The sequence below is a fragment of the Brachyistius frenatus genome, unplaced genomic scaffold, assembly GCF_029030835.1.
Source record: "Brachyistius frenatus isolate BFR_SWC_R1_liver_20210118 unplaced genomic scaffold, ASM2903083v1 Contig_41, whole genome shotgun sequence".
NCBI classification, from domain to species: Eukaryota; Metazoa; Chordata; class Actinopteri; family Embiotocidae; genus Brachyistius; species Brachyistius frenatus.
Window position 1 is genome coordinate 1,323,076 of NW_027210640.1, and position 16,812 is coordinate 1,339,887.

Genomic DNA, 16,812 nt, shown 5'->3' on the forward strand with positions numbered 1-16,812 from the left:
CAGCTTCTCCCCCAACATCCACACATATCAGACTCCTCTCCACATGCATACACACTAATGCACACACACACACACAAACACAGGCGAATCTTTCTGAGAAACCATGGCAACACCTCACATGTTTTCGCTGTGATCTGGCCTCACCTTGTCATGTTTCTGTAGATGTAACCAAATCAGAGGCTCTGACATCCCAAAATTGATTATTAAACAGATACACTGGCGGTGCCTGTACTGAAGAAAAACACTGGTCCTCAAAAATATTAAAAACAAATTACAGACCAAAGCAATTTTTCACCTAAAAAGTGCCTTTGAAAAATACATTTCATTCTTATTAATAGATACTGTGCTGGACAGAACAGTTGAACCTTTTAAAATTTTGAAAGGAATTATCAGTTTTTGTTTGGCATTGAAATCACTTTAATCTGTCCAGTATTCAGTGGTTGGACAGTCTCGTTATCAACAAAGCTCAAATCATTTTATGGCAGAAATTATTCGATAAATCACCGGATATTGTATCCCCAAATTAGTTTAGTTAGCTCCAAAGATGTGGCACGGCCTCATTTTTCTGTGAATTTAGGAACTTCAATAACCCTCATGGAGCTCATGTTTAATAATAAAAATGTACAAAATTGAGTATTTCATATAATAAAATGATTGTATCAGGTTTACACAAGTTTTTAACAAATACATTACCAATAAAAATCTGTGAAATATAAACATGTAATGACCCTATCTTTTTATTTTGTCATTAAACTAAATACATTAAATACAGGTGTTAATAGGCCTTTTATAAACCAAATATAATGGAAAGTTTTCTGAAAATATTTGACAACATAATAAGCCAACAAGAGAAATAATTAGTTTAGTTTAGTTTATTTATTTATTCATTTATTTGTTAGAAAGCAAAATTTAAAAAAACTCTCATCAGAGGAGGGGTTTTAACCATATTTAGCAATCCGCATGCCATAGACAATCAGTGCCAACTTTTAATAATTGAAACTTTTTGATTCTTGGTTTAAAGGACTCAGATTTCGGTTTGATTCTCATCACTATAAAGGAGTCATTATCCCCCCCCCCCCCCTCAAATTGTATTTCTGGCAGTGTGAGGGGACCCATTGGAAACAATAGACCTTCTTGGAGGTGGATAAAACTCACAGAAAACATAATATGAACACCAAAAAATAATAATAATAATAATAATAATAATTTAAAAAAATTAAGCTGAGGAGACGATTAGCACCAAGTCATTTCCACATTTTTCCAAACTGTCTGAGCAACTCAGAAACTTTTCTCTCCACATGTTTAAATTGCTTCATGTGCAGATGAAAACAAGCCTTTTTTTTTTTCCCTCCCTTGTTGACCTGCGTGGGATGTCTATGTGTTAACGCTTAAAGCGCACTCGCACTCTTGTGGGTTAGCTTATGTAAGGCTATATTAACACTTCTGTGAGGTGTTGGCGGTGTGAAAGCTGTTTCAGGAGTCTGAGGGGGGTCAGACAGCTGAGTGGCAGCAGGAAAAAGCACATGTCATGTTTGTTTGGAGGCTCCTTTGTCACAGGCCACACCCCCTCCCCATGGTTTTCCTGCCCTCCTCTTGGCCTTATTTAGCCCCCCGCCGTGTCACCCAGAGGTCAGGGTGAGCACGCACCATGATACACGCCAGCTCACGCATACACAAGCAACACAAGAGCAGACAGATACACACATACACGCACACGCACACTCACGCACACACACACACACACACACACACACACACACACACACACACACACACACACACACACACACACACACACACACACACACACACACACACACACACACACAGCGATTGTAATAGCATGGTAGAGTGCATCATAGATGGAAGTGCCTTGAAGGACCTGCTTCTCATTCTCTAGACCTCATTAGCTGCTGATTTATCTCCCCCTCCTACCTCCTAATGCTCTGGGTGGGTGGATGGGGTGTATGTGTGTTTGAGTATTTGTGAGTGTGTGTGGGAAGGGGTACTGTGAGAGAGAAAGAAATATTATGTGTATTTCCATGGATTAGTGTCTGTGTGTGTGTGTGTGTGTGTGTGTGTGAGAGAAAAGCAGAGATTTGGACTGAAAGATGGTATATTTTAGCGTGTGTGTGTGTGTGTGGTGTGCGTGAGTGTGTGTGCGTGCGTGCTTTGGTCCGGAGGTGTCAGCTGTACACAGGGACTCTGTCATTCCACATTAGCCCACTGTGAGCACACTCGACCTGGGGTCAAACAGATTAATAAAAGATCGCGCACACAGAGCCGCTACCTGATTATATATTCTGCAGCCCTGCGCTTCATAATCATGACAAGTACACATAGCGCTCCGCTTCACCATTATCCATTTAGCAAATTTCTGTCTTGTCTTGCAATAATCTGCTCAAACCCCCAGTGAGCTTATTATTGTCAAGGAAAAGTGCTTATGGCAGTGCAGAAAGGTGGAATTTTCGGAAAGATGCGACATGTATTTTACAAGAAATGAATAGTGAAAAGAAGGAGAGTTTTTAAAATCTCTTTATTTCTATATTTTTTTCCAATAAACATTAGAACGCAATCTGTTTTGTTTTGTTAAAAAAAAAAAAAAAAGGGCTGGTGAAGGCATCAGGTTAAGGAGCACGTCTGCCGCTAATATGACTACAACTCTGGCCTACATAATTCATAGACTCCTGGGGAATTAATCTCTCAGGAGAAGAACCTTTTTGCCTTTACCTGATTCCCTCCGCACGGCCGTCCCGAGAGACGATTCAGAGGGAGGAATATTTCATCATGCAGTGCATTTTGAGTGAAAATGAGCAACAACCAAAGAACTCAACTCCTGATAAATGAGAATACTAATTATTCAAACCTTTACGTGTCTCTGATACGAACTGCTGCCACCATGTCGATTATTTAGGTTAAATTCTGATACCGATTTGTTTGTCAGGTTGAAGAATTCTGCCTTGTTTGGAGCAGATTTCAAAGCAGATTTCATTTTCTTTCAGCTCTTATTTTCTACTCCTTAATAACATAAACTGAACCAAATGTTTGGTTGTTATGTGAAAACTGGGGGCTTCCACTTCTTCCAACATTTACACTGTGACTTGACACGTTCTCATATTTGCCCACATTTTCCACACATTGCTAAAATGACCCCAACTCAAATAACCTTTTTCTTTTACTGCCTCCCTGCAGATGTGAAGAACCTGGAGAACTTTCACCTGGTAGAAAGCGTCCAGGAGCAGGTCAACGCGGCGCTGCTGGACTACGTCATGTGTAACTACCCGCAGCAAACGGACAAGTTCGGCCAGCTGCTCCTGCGGCTGCCCGAGATCAGAGCCATCAGCCTGCAGGCCGAAGAATACCTTTACTACAAACACCTGAATGGCGACGTGCCCTGCAACAACCTGCTCATTGAAATGCTGCACGCCAAGAGAGCTTAGGAGGGGACTGCCCTACTCATAATGCAGCTGTGTGGACATCCTAAGAGTTTTGCTGCAGTCCCCACAAACTCCAAGTAACGCTTTCACCGAACCTCCAGCTCGCACTTGAGTGTGTTAGGACCTGGAGCGTGGAGAGCAGTGAGCGTCAGCAACTCTTGTTTATATTGAGCTGATTTTAAAGTTCAAGTTACAGCTTGAAGTGCAGATTTGGACACACACACACACACACACACACACACACACACACACACACACACACACACACACACACACACACACACACACACACACACACACACACACACACAGAGAGACTCATAATGTGCACAGATAAACAGCAACTGATCCCTTTATTGTAAAAAAGAAAAAAGTCCAAAAGAAGAGTCACTTCTCCTCAACCACACAGAAAAAGACAATGTTGAAAGGAAAAAAGAAAAACACTTGAAGCAAACTCTCCATTTGACTCTACATGATGACATGCAATGGTGTGCACAACCAGCGAGACTAGCAGACTGTCAGGCTGCAGCTTCAAGAACCAACAGTTTTTAAGCACCTCGGGAGAACCGTGAGCATCTTTTTGTGCTGGGACAGGAAGCTGAACAACAATGCCCATCTTTCAGACAGCTCTGTGACTGGAGCGCTGGCTGATTTTGGACGACAGTCCTCCTGTGTGCTCTCGAACTAAAACTGACTTGTAGCTGTTGTTGGTACTGTAAAGGCAAACGGACAAGCAGTCAATCAGGCAAGAGACTCAGACGAGATGCTTGACCTGACTGAGAAGGGAGAAGTGACGGTTTAAAAAAATAAAATAAAGGAACTTTCTTTAATGAACAAAATGATAAAGAGGCTGTTGAGAAGAAGCTTTTCTCTTGTAATGGAAGTCATTTGCTCCTCATGGTCACCTTGTGGTTCCCCTTTCTTATTCCACCTCCCAAAATCATCTTAAACTATGTACCTCAGAAACACCAGTGTTAAATAAAGTCAATTAATAATGTCCGCTTAAATAATTGTATTTATAGCCCTTTTTTCCTGCAAAAAAACCCTCCTTTCTTTTGATTATTTCATTCAAACTGGAACAAAACAAAGTGTGATTCTGGAGACGGAGAAGGATCCATCCTGCCTTTGTCTGAAAAGACCAAAGCCTGCTGCAGAACAGAAGAAGGAAATTACAAATACCTAAATAATCAGTATTATAAGAGAAAAAAAAAATTGTGATGTCACAGTTATGTGAGTCTTGCCTTATTTCATTACCATGCTAGCTAACCGTGCAGATGTGAATGAAAATATGTACAAATATATATATATATATAAAGTATTAATGTTGTAAAAAATAAAACAAACAAAAAAAAAGAATAATTCAACAGGTGTTTACATTCATGTGGTCATATGGGAGAGAACTGTGATGAAGCAGAAATTGCAAAGCAATGATTTCCTAAAAAATGAAATTAATGAAATGAAGAAAAATATCCCTCTGGTTTGCTTTATTTGGTGTGTGTACAGTGTTTTATTTTATTTCTATTTTTTTTATTTGTTTTGAGCAGTACAGTACTTAAATTATGTCGAGACATTGAAATCAAAGAGGAATCACACTTAAAATATTAATTTCTGTGTCTGCTGGCATTCAAACATTTGTTTATTTGAACATTGCTGTATAAGGGTTCCGTTTCACCTTCAACCTTTTATTTGTAAAAACCTTATTTTTTCATTTACAGTGCTTTGACCTTCTTTTTTTTTTTTTTTAATGTACAGTATGTCACTGGTTACGCTTAATAATGAAGATAATTTATTGCGTCCCTGCGTTTCCATCTTTGTGTTACATGACGTGAGGTGTCCACGCCAGAATAAATTTGTTTACTGTAGCATGTTCTTGTTTTGTTTCCACAAGGAGCTCTGAGATGCAGGTCTGGAGCAAAAAATAATGGCTTTCAAAGAAAAAAGAAAAAAAAATAGAAAGACAGAAAAATCGCTACAGTTTTTGTAGTCTTTTAAATGTTCATGCAAGTTTGTACATTGAAAAGAGTCTTGTATTTAAATGAGTAGGTGTGAAAGTTGTTTGTGCCACATCCATTTTTTCTTATTGAATTTCAACCTGCATCATTGTTCTGTCCGGTTTGCTCTTATACCAAAGACTGCATCTTTCCCTTGTGAGCTGTGACTTTGAGTATTGTGTCCAAAATGAACAAAACTGGCTTTTTTTTTTTCTCCACATATGGCAGCCTAAATTAACCTCGTGCTGAGTTTCTCCATGTTTACAGTAGTTGTTACCGTTTTTTTTATCAGAATGTCCCAACACTTGCCTCCCGACGACAACCTGTGCTGTTTATTTGTTTATCTTGTCGACATTTTGTTAAAATAATTCATGGAAATAATCACAAGTCTTTGGATGGCATGTTTGATGTACAGAAAATGATCTTCAATCCCGTGTCAGCAGCTGTTTCTGATCCTCAGCTTCACCATCTGCTCCCCTCATTAATTGTGTCTTCTGATCAGACAATCTTATCTGTCATCCACTTACTCAGATTCCGTGTTTAGGTTCTGCAGCTGCCTCGGACTTCCTGTAACATACAGGTGAACTCCATACAGCATGCAGGCAATGCAGGCAATAATTTGGCCATTGCAGAAGTCCTACTTTTTACCGCACGTTTCTTCTAGTGCTGTTGCAGTGCTGCTCCACCACAGTTTTTTGTTTGGTTTAAGTTTAATAAATGCTCGGAGAAAGTGGTTTGGCAGCCAGAGGTTGTGAAATCTAGCTGTTTGCTTCACAACAAACAAATGTTAGGCGACATGGTAACTTGTACGCAGGATAAATACTTTATCAAGGACTTAATCAGTGACTACCTTCGTGCATTTTTGCTTATGTACAACGTCAACAAGTGGATACACAACACATTACAATGCCATTTCTTTCCCTCTTGTCTGTGACTTCTGCCCCTCCTGCTGACTTTATGAATGCTCCCGGTCCTGGGGAGTCTCTCTCTGAGGCAAACTGAAATTTTCCTCATATTTCAATAAATAATTATAATGCTTATAACACCAGATTCTCACTTCCTCCGCACACAAACATTGCTCAATTATATTTTACTTGTTTTTGTGTGGGAAAATATTTTTAAACAATTCTTGCATATTGATACAAAACCACAACCTGTAGGACTGAGAGATACATGAAAATATAGATAAATAAAAATAATAGTTTTCAGTACATTAAAACAACAACTGCCATAGTCTTAATCGAAATCCATGTGCAGCTTCATGTTGTTATTTTCTGGGGCATTCTCACCTGCTGTATATTTAACAGTTAACAAAAGAGTGACAGAAAACCCGGGTGGGCAGAAAAATGGGGGTAAAAATCACAAGACATAAATGTCCCTGCTTGAATCAAACCAGGGACATCACAGTTAAACAACGTGTATCTTACAGACACAGGTCACGAAAACCATCACTTGAAACTTATTTTTAGGTAACTTTACGGCAAGAAAAGCCAAGAAATACAAAAAAAGAAAACAACACCTTTTAATATAAATTTTGGATTTCAGTTTCTGAAACAAATTCCAAAACAAATTGGATGGATTAAGCTTGCATTATTATTCAGCACATCTTGAAATAGGTGTTTTGAATGCTGGTTGACTGGAAATACTTCCAACGAGTATAAAGGAATTTAACACTCACACAGATGTACCAAATGTTTCTGTCTCTACAATTGTCATGGCTACCAGATTATTATTGTCAGATGAAAGAATTAAGGAAACAGGAGCTTTAATAAAAAATAAAACATTGCACCGGGTGCACTGATTAAAAACGGAATCACCAGGTCAGTCCACATGGACCAGGCCGCAGCTTTTCTGAGGTGCAGGGCTGCGAGGGAAACAGGAAGCTGCAAACTCGAGCTCCATGGGAACGTGAAGACTACAGCTGGGTGGCGAGGCATCCACGTCGGAGTGAGGAGGCTGCTGGATGGAAGAAGAGGACAGGTAAGTGGGGAGTGTCAAGTCACTTTAGGACATTTTTTTTACGCAGTAGTAACACAAGACTGAGGTCATAAACCCTGATTTGGAAGAAGACGTTTTCCACTTCATATTAGAAGGAAGTTGAGCTACAGCATTCACTAATTTGTCTCTGAAGTCGCTACCTCTTTAAAAAAGGGAACATTTCTAATTGATGAATTACCCGTGCTGCCTTTTGGAACTTTGTATTTTACTGCAACATCATGTCCCATTTTAATAGGTTACTTTGTTCTACAGAGTTTTACTTGTTCTGACACTGACCTTTTCTACTTTTGACCCTCACATCTGCAGATACAGTAATATTAATCTGTTTTATCATGTTTTTCACATCAAACTGCTTCAGTTATAATATTAGCAACAACTTTTTAAATCATGAATTGATGCAGTTGCAAACCCTTTGAAACAATTATATATATTACATTGTTTTAATTAAGAGTGAATTAACCCAAATTAAAGTATTTAGGTCTTGAGGCCAAATCCTGAAAACAGTTTTATATCAAAAGCGATTAAATTCTGAAGAACTCACTCCATTTCAACTTTTGACTCCACTCTTCCCTCAAACTTCAACAGCACAAATGTCACGTTAATACAAATTAAAACTCCATTATTTAGTGAAACATGCTTCCACTATTAAAAAGTGATCCGTGGCATGAGGCTAATAAACAATCTAAAGACCTTTACTTTTGTAACAGATGCTGTTTTGTGCAAAATACATGGACTTGGCTTGTAAATCCTTTTCATTATTTTCAATCTGCTTCTATTTTATATTTCACACAGCATGGCATTAAACTAATCAGATGTTAAACTGCAGCATCACGTGGCTCCTTTTGTATGATCCACCTCTCAACTCTCTGTAACTTAAGACCAGTGTCTCCATCGTCCTGTCTCTCTCCCAGGTACATTCACCGGTCTATACATGTCTTTCAAACTAAACATTTAGTCGTAGAACGGTAGAGCAGGCTGCAACTCTTCTACATGATGGAAAAAAATAAATAAATAAAATCCAGCAGTGATAGCCAAAAGGTTTCTTAAATGTTTCTTGTAAATGCAATAACATGTCAAAGTTTTTACAATCTATTAGTTTCAAAAAAATTTCTATGAGGCAAATGATATGAGGGATGCTATAATTACTGAGGCGGTGAGGATAATGTTAGTGGTGTTCACGTGCAGCATTAAGGATGCTGGTCACAGACGGGCAAGCGGCCAGCTCCGTCCCCGGCGCACAGCACTGCAATCCTCACTTGGAGCTTGGCTTGCAGTGCCTGGCCTCCTGTCTGTAAATGTGTTAAACCTGCTTTCACTCGCCCTGAATTTGTATAAATAATGTATATACATTTATCCACAGACTTTAACAAGTGCAGCCTCAGGTGAAAATACTCAGAAATGCATGCTATGCGCATCCCCGAAGGTGGACATCAGCTCCAAACCAACCAACTCAAAAGATAACCACACAGAAAGCAAGGGAGAAAAAAAAACCCACAAATGAATAACTTGCCAAAAGCAACATAAACACACACACACACACACACACACACACACACACACACACACACACACACACACACACACACACACACACACACACACACAGTTTTTTTTTTTTTTTTTTTTGCTCTCTCTCACACAGTGCTGTCAGTTTCTAAACAAGTTTTCCTTTCCGTCACACAAACAGCCCCAAGTTGTGTCTGCCAGTGTGATGTGAAGCTTTTAAACTCTGGAACCACATCACTCGTGTTTACCGAGATGCGCTTGTATGTTTCCCTGCATTGTCAAGCACAGTCAAAGGGAGAGACTGAGGGCACAAGAAAAAAAAGAAAAAAAGAAAAGCTTTTGGAAATGTTCCAAGATTGCAAGAAAACGTGCAACTGAACGCTGGAATATGTAAGTTTGATATTACGTCCAGCTTCAGGCAGGCCTGGAGGCTCAACAGGCCTGAGACAAGCAGCGCAACCACTCCGAATAAAATGAACGCCACATAGCGGTAAAACCTGTCTCAGCACAGGGGGATATGATACCACACAGTATTGTATTTACTGTATATGCAGTCAGTTCTTAATTTATTTCAAAGTACTTTCCAGAAGATTACCATAAATTTTGAGGCCAGCATCAACCACCAGATTCTGCACCTGTGTGAACTGACTCTCTCACTAAGCTTGTTTGTTGATCGAAGATGTTCCCTCAAATCAAAAAGACGTTCAGGCAAAGTAATCAACACACAGGAAGCACCGACACCAGCAGCAAATCAGCTTGCATGCAAATATGCAACAGACTGCCTCCCACTGTTCATGAGTGAGGGACAACAAGTTAATACCTGCGCTGTCGTTCAGCTGCAGTAAACGATGCCATAAAAGTAAAACTAGTCTTTTTTTTTAGCAGTGAAAAAGGTTCCGGCATGTAGGGATAATGTAAATAATTTTTCTGCGGGTTTTTACATCTTATATTATCAGTAAAATGTTATCTAATTTAAACAACCATCATTTGAATTCTAAAGTTTAATCTCAACAAAGCAGCTGAAAAAAACCAAAAGGAGACAACAACTTTAGCAACCGTTTGAAACTACAGCCCGACCAATACTGGATTTAAGGGGTTGATGGTGATTTCGATAGTCGGAAATAATTCCGATAATGATATATTGACTGAATTGTGGTTATCAAACCCTTGTGAAAAAGATATTTAATTGAGGCAGGATATGTTTCACCGTAACGATAAACTTTATTATCCAAAATGACATCACTGCATTACAACCGCGGACTTCACTGGTAATGTAATAATTATGAATATTTATACATATAAAAAAACACAAATATATCAATTTCTAAATGAATCCAAGTCACTTTTTCTAAATTATGATCTATCATGAAGTTTTAGTATTACAAACATACATGCATATAAACCAATATCAAAATATCCGTTAGGCCAATATCATCTGATAAAATCAGCTAACTGATAAATCTGTTGGTCTCCATTTTAAACTGATAGCATCAAAAGAGCTTGGTGCTATTTTCATGAAACAAACTTTCACTAGCATTTTTTTAATATATATATATATTTTTGCCCCATACATTACATTACATGTTAATGATTATCTAAAAAAATATTTTGAAATAATCTCCAAAACTGAGGAAAAAATAATTGCTGGATTTTGTTGATGAATAAAATGTTTTATTCTTCTGTTTCATCGTTAAAACTGGTAAAGGTCCAAAGATAAAGAACAAGGAGGCTAAAAAGAAACAGCACAACTCTTCAGAGAGGCAATTAGCCCACGTTCTAATCACTTACACCAAACGGCAACTGGGGGAACCATTGTTTGGCGGCCTGATGGACAAACTTTAAAAATGTAAAGATCAAATTAATAGACAAGCATTGTTAATGGGAACACTCACAATTATTATGCAAAAGCCTCACTGTGGCATGCAAAACAAATACACTAAGGTTTGGAAATGGAATAGTTCGAAGGCCGCTGCCGTTTCATTTCAAAGCATGCATTATACATCATTGTGCATAAAGAGGAAGCCTACAGCATTATGATGTTTTTTCCACGATGATTATCCTTTATTAGTCATTAAAAAGAGATCGAGAGAGAGAAAAAAAAAATACAACTTTTAAGCACCTGAACCTCGCTGCCAGCATTCCATTAATTGGCTGCACAATGGGGAGAGCCTTTGGAGATTTTTCAATTTCAAAAAATGAGGAGCATGCATTCAGTCGTGCTCATGTTATACCGGCACTTAAATCCTACAGAGCTCACATAAAAAAGGACTCAAGGTTGCATCCGATTGAAAGCCTCCAACTCCAGCCACTTTAGAAATCCATTTAGCAAGCGGGGGGTTAGAACATCTAATTCAAACAGAGTCGCCCTGTTAAAACGGTTGCACCAATGTCTTTTAAAAACACACACACTTTCAGGCACACACTTTTCTCCTGTGTTTGCTTGGCTCCATTGTAAGAAAGATGAACCTGGCACATAGAGAGATGGCACGACACAAAGAATTAATCTTGCCAGACCTCAGCCAAGTGGCGAAGGTGAATGCTGCTGAATGACTGCATGTGGAATCCTGACCTTTGCTTCATCATTATCAGAAAGAGTGCTCTATAGGAGCAACAAAAAGAGTTATTCAGCGCTTGTAACAGCACGACAGCCTGAATATCACAACGCTGTTCATCAGCTGTAGAATCCAGGTTAAGGAGATTGTTTTCTGAAGAAACATCCAGACGAGCAATTACGTGTTTGGTATGACCTCCGAGCATTTTTTTTTTGGAAGCTGAGACAATAATAAAAAAAATTTCAAGCAATTACATTGCATTAAGACGGTGAGGAAAAAGGGTCACATACATGAAGTAATGTGTCATTTGACGATACACGTACACACTGGGAATGCTTGAGCCCCAACATGTCACTGCAATTTGCATGAATTACTCTAACAGCCCCTGGACAGTTGCTATTACTCCCGATTAACACTTGTGGCCAGAAAAGCCTTCAGCATGAGATCGTCAGGATAATTGCCTATTTTCCACTTTTGGATCAATGATTTTGAGCTTGTAGTTTTTCCTCATACTAATTACACTGCTATTCGTTCCTAAGAAACTATTATTCTCTATTAAACCTTTGCGACACACCCACGTGCCGAGCCACACCCTGCAGTTTACCCATAAAACACTTGTGCCAGCATTTAATCACTGATTGAAAAAAAAAAAATCCATTTACTTTATTTTTGTAAATCAAAAAGTATGCATATTAGTGTACAGCTTCGCAATAGAAGTTTCAACTTTTATCTGATGTGTATCGGGGTGTATCTCTGCAATCTCTGTCCACAGATGGATGTAAGTATTTGTCCACGTGTCTCTATACATACATCTGCAGGTCTGTCGGTGAGATCAATATCAAAACCCTTAAGAGGCCTGAATCCAGCAGTAAGACATTTTTCCTTTCATCTTTCCCTCCCCCAAATGCCACTTTTCTTTCCCGCTCTGTTTCAGAGTGGCACAGACAATCGCTGGCAGGCCTTCAGCTGCAAACAGCTGCTCTCAGATTGTCACTGTGATGGGAAACTGATTATTTAGTCTGCCGTGCCTCTCTTGAGACAGCACTAGTGTCTGTAAGCTACTGAGGACTCTTAAGAGGTTCGGTTCTTTGCCAGAGGTAGCAGTACTGCTGTAATGTCGCTCCTATAAATGAACATCACAGATTTCAACATAGCTATGAAAGAGTAGAGTATGGGCCCCAGGGAAGATCCTTGGGGAACATCTCCGTAGCATCTGTTAGGAGCTGGCTCTGTTTTCAAAAGGCCAGGAGTCAAGTGAAACAGAGGAAAGGCTGCCTCTCATCACCTGGAGTTCTGGATTTGTAAAAATGGCGACTTGAACCCATTCCACTATAATGTTTCCTATCAGAAGTATGTAGTTGTTACTCATGTAAACATTGGATCCTCGGGACCTCTACGGTTGGTGGGATAAAAGGGAAAAGATTCAGGTGAACAGGGTTTGCGTGGGCTGGACCTGTTGGATTTCATTACTAGCCTGGTCCTGGATGGTGAGGCGGCTCCAACCCTCAGCACCAGACTAAAACCTAGCTCAAAATTGCAATGAATGCTCTGTCTTTGGCCTCTTTGGATTCTCAACCAAGTCACTTTTTCAACCCGACTATAGTATCCAATCAACGAATGGCCTTCAAGCTGTATTTAAAGCTTTTCACACCACAAGGGCTGGGTACTGAGTTTCGATACTATATATTTTGGCACTGACCTACTATTGAAAAATGCCTTGTCATTCATTACCAAATTTCTATACCTCCATAGGCTATGTCCATGATAAGGTATTTTTGTTTGAAAACAACTTTTGCTACTTTTACAGAGTTAATCTTGTATCAGTGAGACACAGCATGGGAGCCACACACAGGAAAAATACATCTGCAAGTTCTTTTTTATTTTGTCTATCTTAATGCTCATTCAGTATAAAGCCAGGGACAGCAATATGTGGGACAAAGATAAGAAATAAGGAGATAACCTACTGGATAATGTATTTTCAACAGGGGGTAATACATGGAAAAGAAAATCCCATTCAGAGCTGCCCTGAGGTAAAATATGAGAACATCTTCCTGTGTGTGTGAATGGCTGAAAAAAAATTTCAGTCTTTTATTGTGGCTTAAATTACTGTTATCATATTTGTCTTTGCTGCTGTTTCTTTCTTAAGTTTGACAGGAAGCCACCACCTGACAGGGAGATCTCCAAACTCCACCACTGTTGAGTAATATACACCTATACATATCAAAAAGTCACTTTAAATCTTTAAAATCACTTTAAGCTACATGAGCTTTTTTAAGTCAGGGGAATAGAGCATAGGACAGTGCATTTCCTCAACCATGAACACCATATTAATACCAGCAATAAAATAAGACAGAAAATTGAGTGGGTTAGACAATCACTGCAAAGGTGCCCTTGTGCAAAGTATTTAAAACCCATATTGTAATGGTGCTGCTCAGAGACTGTGTGTATGTGAATGTAAAAAAGATTGGGTGAAAATAAAAAGCAACAAAGAACTTGCATTCTGTATCTGACGAAGGTTCTACTATCAACAATAACAATTAATGAATTTCCAAATACAACTATCTAAAACACAAAATATATAATAATATATGTCACAGCATTGTTGACTAGACCTTCAACAATGAACGCAAGATTGACAGCAAGTGGGCGGTCTTCTTTTTGGAGTTCATGTTCACTGGCATTTGACAAGTCCTCTCTCTGGGAGTGTATCACAGCCTAACGGTGCATATCAAGCTCAGAGTCTAATGTGAGGTGAGTGATGTAAGGTGAGGTGAGGCAGTGTGAAGCCTGAGGCTGTGAACACCAAAGCACAGGGCAGCGGTCAGATCAATACTGGCTCTGCCACAGATGTACGAGATCACGTTGGTAGACGGCAGAGAGACAACACTTCCTGATAGACCAGCGCTTGTCTTTCACATACAAACATATTTATTTTTAACTACAACCCCATTGCCAAAACAGTTGGGACGCTGTGTAAAATGTAAATTAAAAACAGAATATGATGATTTGCAAATCATGCAACCCCATATCTAATGGAGAATAGACTAAAGACAACAAATCAAAGGGTGAAAGGATGAAAGACTGCGTGGGCAAATAGTGCAACAATTTGAAAATAAAGTTCTTCAACATGAAATGAAAAATAATTTGGGGATTTCATCATCTTCGGTACATAAAATCATTAAAAGATTCAGAGAATCTGGAAAAATCTCTGAGCATATAGGACAAATACCAGTATTGGATGACCACGATCGTTGTGCCCTCAGGTGGCTGCCTCGATGCAGGTTAAAACTCTACTATTCAAAAAAGAACCTTTAGCTATAAGACACATGATCAAGAAACACAGCCGCCTTCTCTCCACCCGACCGATCTAAGAAAAACCAGACTGAGTTCCTCTTAGACGCCAGAAAAAAACCAAAAAAACAAGGGAAAATAATTTTTTTAAGACAAGACCATAGTATCATAAACTATTCTATTTTTTTTTTTAATAATTTCATTACAATAAAAAAAAAAATAGGAACAACATGACCCTTTCCAAGTAATTATTGAGTATTTTAATAACAAACAAGTGACTGGACAGGAAAAATCAACAGTTGATTTCTTGAAATTGTTTGGACTGTGAAGCTGGACTGTTGACTGACAAAACCAAACAACAATCTAAAAAAAATAATTGGGTAAAACTGATTTTGGCACGAGAAGTGACCGCTTCACGTTAAAAGACTAGTCAAATTCAGTGTTATCGAAATGACTACTTTTTAGGGAGGGGATTGTCATCCCCTTATATACCGCCGTAATATCACCTATTTTCTTTTCACTGTTTCTTTCACTGTTACTAATCAAAACAGTAAACTCACATGTAAAAGTAACTGTACAAAACTGTAAAATGTTTGCTTTATAATAGCAAACAGTTACATTTGACCAATATATTACATTTTTCATATGGAGGGCAGACACACCCAGCATAGCCAAATAAGAAACAGACATTCACAACTGATAAAAATGTCAGTTAGAATTTGTAAAAACGTATAAATAATGGATGCTCCAAGTAGGCAGGGAGCATCTTCAATGAGCCCAGAGTGCAGCGCATGCTTTCTCATCTCCAAACCAAGGAGCCATCTTAATGACTGCGCCCGGAGACCCAGGGGTCTCCATCAGCCCCCCACCCAATTCCCCCTCTACCCACCCATCGGACCCCCCTCGTCAAGCCCATCCATGCTCCAAACCACAACCTATCATGCAGAGGAGAACATGAGCTCTTAAATTAAACATTGACAGCAGCGGCCGCTGCCTGTTTTAGGCAAATCAGCAGAAAATGAAACAAACAGGGCGCCTCAGGAAGATCCATGTGTGTGCAATTGAGACATTTTTTGGGGGGGTGAGTGGGGGGTCTCTTAAGTCTGGTGGAGAGCAGAAATTGCAAATAATGTCACAAGAGTGTGTTTGCTTAGTGGATATCGTTCTTGTGTGTTTTGTGAATAAAAGAGGCTGTTTTGCAGGTTTCCATTTTTGCATTTTGGAACAGAAAAAGATAGAAGTCAGACAATTTAAAACTGGAAAATGGTAATTAGACTTCACTTGTAAAGCACTTCTCTATGATTATAGACAAAGTGTTTTACAATTCAACTCTCATTCACACACACTCTTACACACCAAGACGCGGGTAGGCCCAGTGGGAGCAACTTAGGGTTCAGCGTTTTGTCCAAGATGGAGTAAACCCTCGACAGGTTTTTTTTTTTTTTTTTTTTTTCAAAATAATGACACTGGGCTACACAACAGCCTGCATCATCAGAACTAAAGGGGTTGGGACAATGATGGTGGATGAGGTAGGGACTACTATACCCCTCTCCTGAACTGCATTCAGACATAAACAGGAAATTGCCTTCAGGAAGGAAGTCATATTTTTTACAGCTGTGCCCTGCGACGAGGACAGCACTGTGAGAGCTGCATTACCAATATGTACGAGATTTACTCTAGACATCTAATGTCTGCAATGAGCCGTTCAGTTTCATACACAACCCGAAGAAATTACAAGGCAACCTGGGCGGGACTAGTGTTTTTGTTTTGAATGAAAACTGTTGTCATTGTCTTTTCCTGTCACCATTTTTAAAAGGCCTTTTCCTGTACGAGCCACAGATAAACCTTTGTCTCTTTGTTTTTGTTCTTGGATGAAGATCAAGGCACTAGGGCCAGACTCAGGGCTTGTGATCTGTCGGGGCACAGGGATTTATATGGCACTTGCATCCTTCGATACTCATCACATCTGCAAGTCACAGCGATAAATCAGATTGGTAGGCTGCACAGAATTACATACGAATACGCGCTGGACATAAG

The 16,812-nt window shown here is 39.2% G+C and overlaps 2 protein-coding genes across 2 annotated transcripts in view; one reads left to right on the forward strand and one right to left on the reverse strand.

The window, feature by feature from the left end:
- Positions 1–5,299, forward strand: part of nr5a2 (nuclear receptor subfamily 5, group A, member 2) — a 75,130-nt gene extending 69,831 nt beyond the window's left edge. Inside the window, exon 7 of the mRNA XM_069702297.1 lies at positions 3,193–5,299. Within this exon, the coding sequence (XP_069558398.1) occupies positions 3,193–3,440 (248 nt within the window). The 3' untranslated portion in view covers positions 3,441–5,299. The remainder of the gene's footprint in view (positions 1–3,192) is intronic.
- A 60-nt stretch (positions 5,300–5,359) lies between these two features.
- The window catches only part of LOC138623035 (adhesion G protein-coupled receptor D2), a 92,308-nt gene continuing 80,855 nt past the window's right edge, over positions 5,360–16,812 (reverse strand). Inside the window, exon 24 of the mRNA XM_069702294.1 lies at positions 5,360–7,387. Within this exon, the coding sequence (XP_069558395.1) occupies positions 7,250–7,387 (138 nt within the window). The 3' untranslated portion in view covers positions 5,360–7,249. The remainder of the gene's footprint in view (positions 7,388–16,812) is intronic.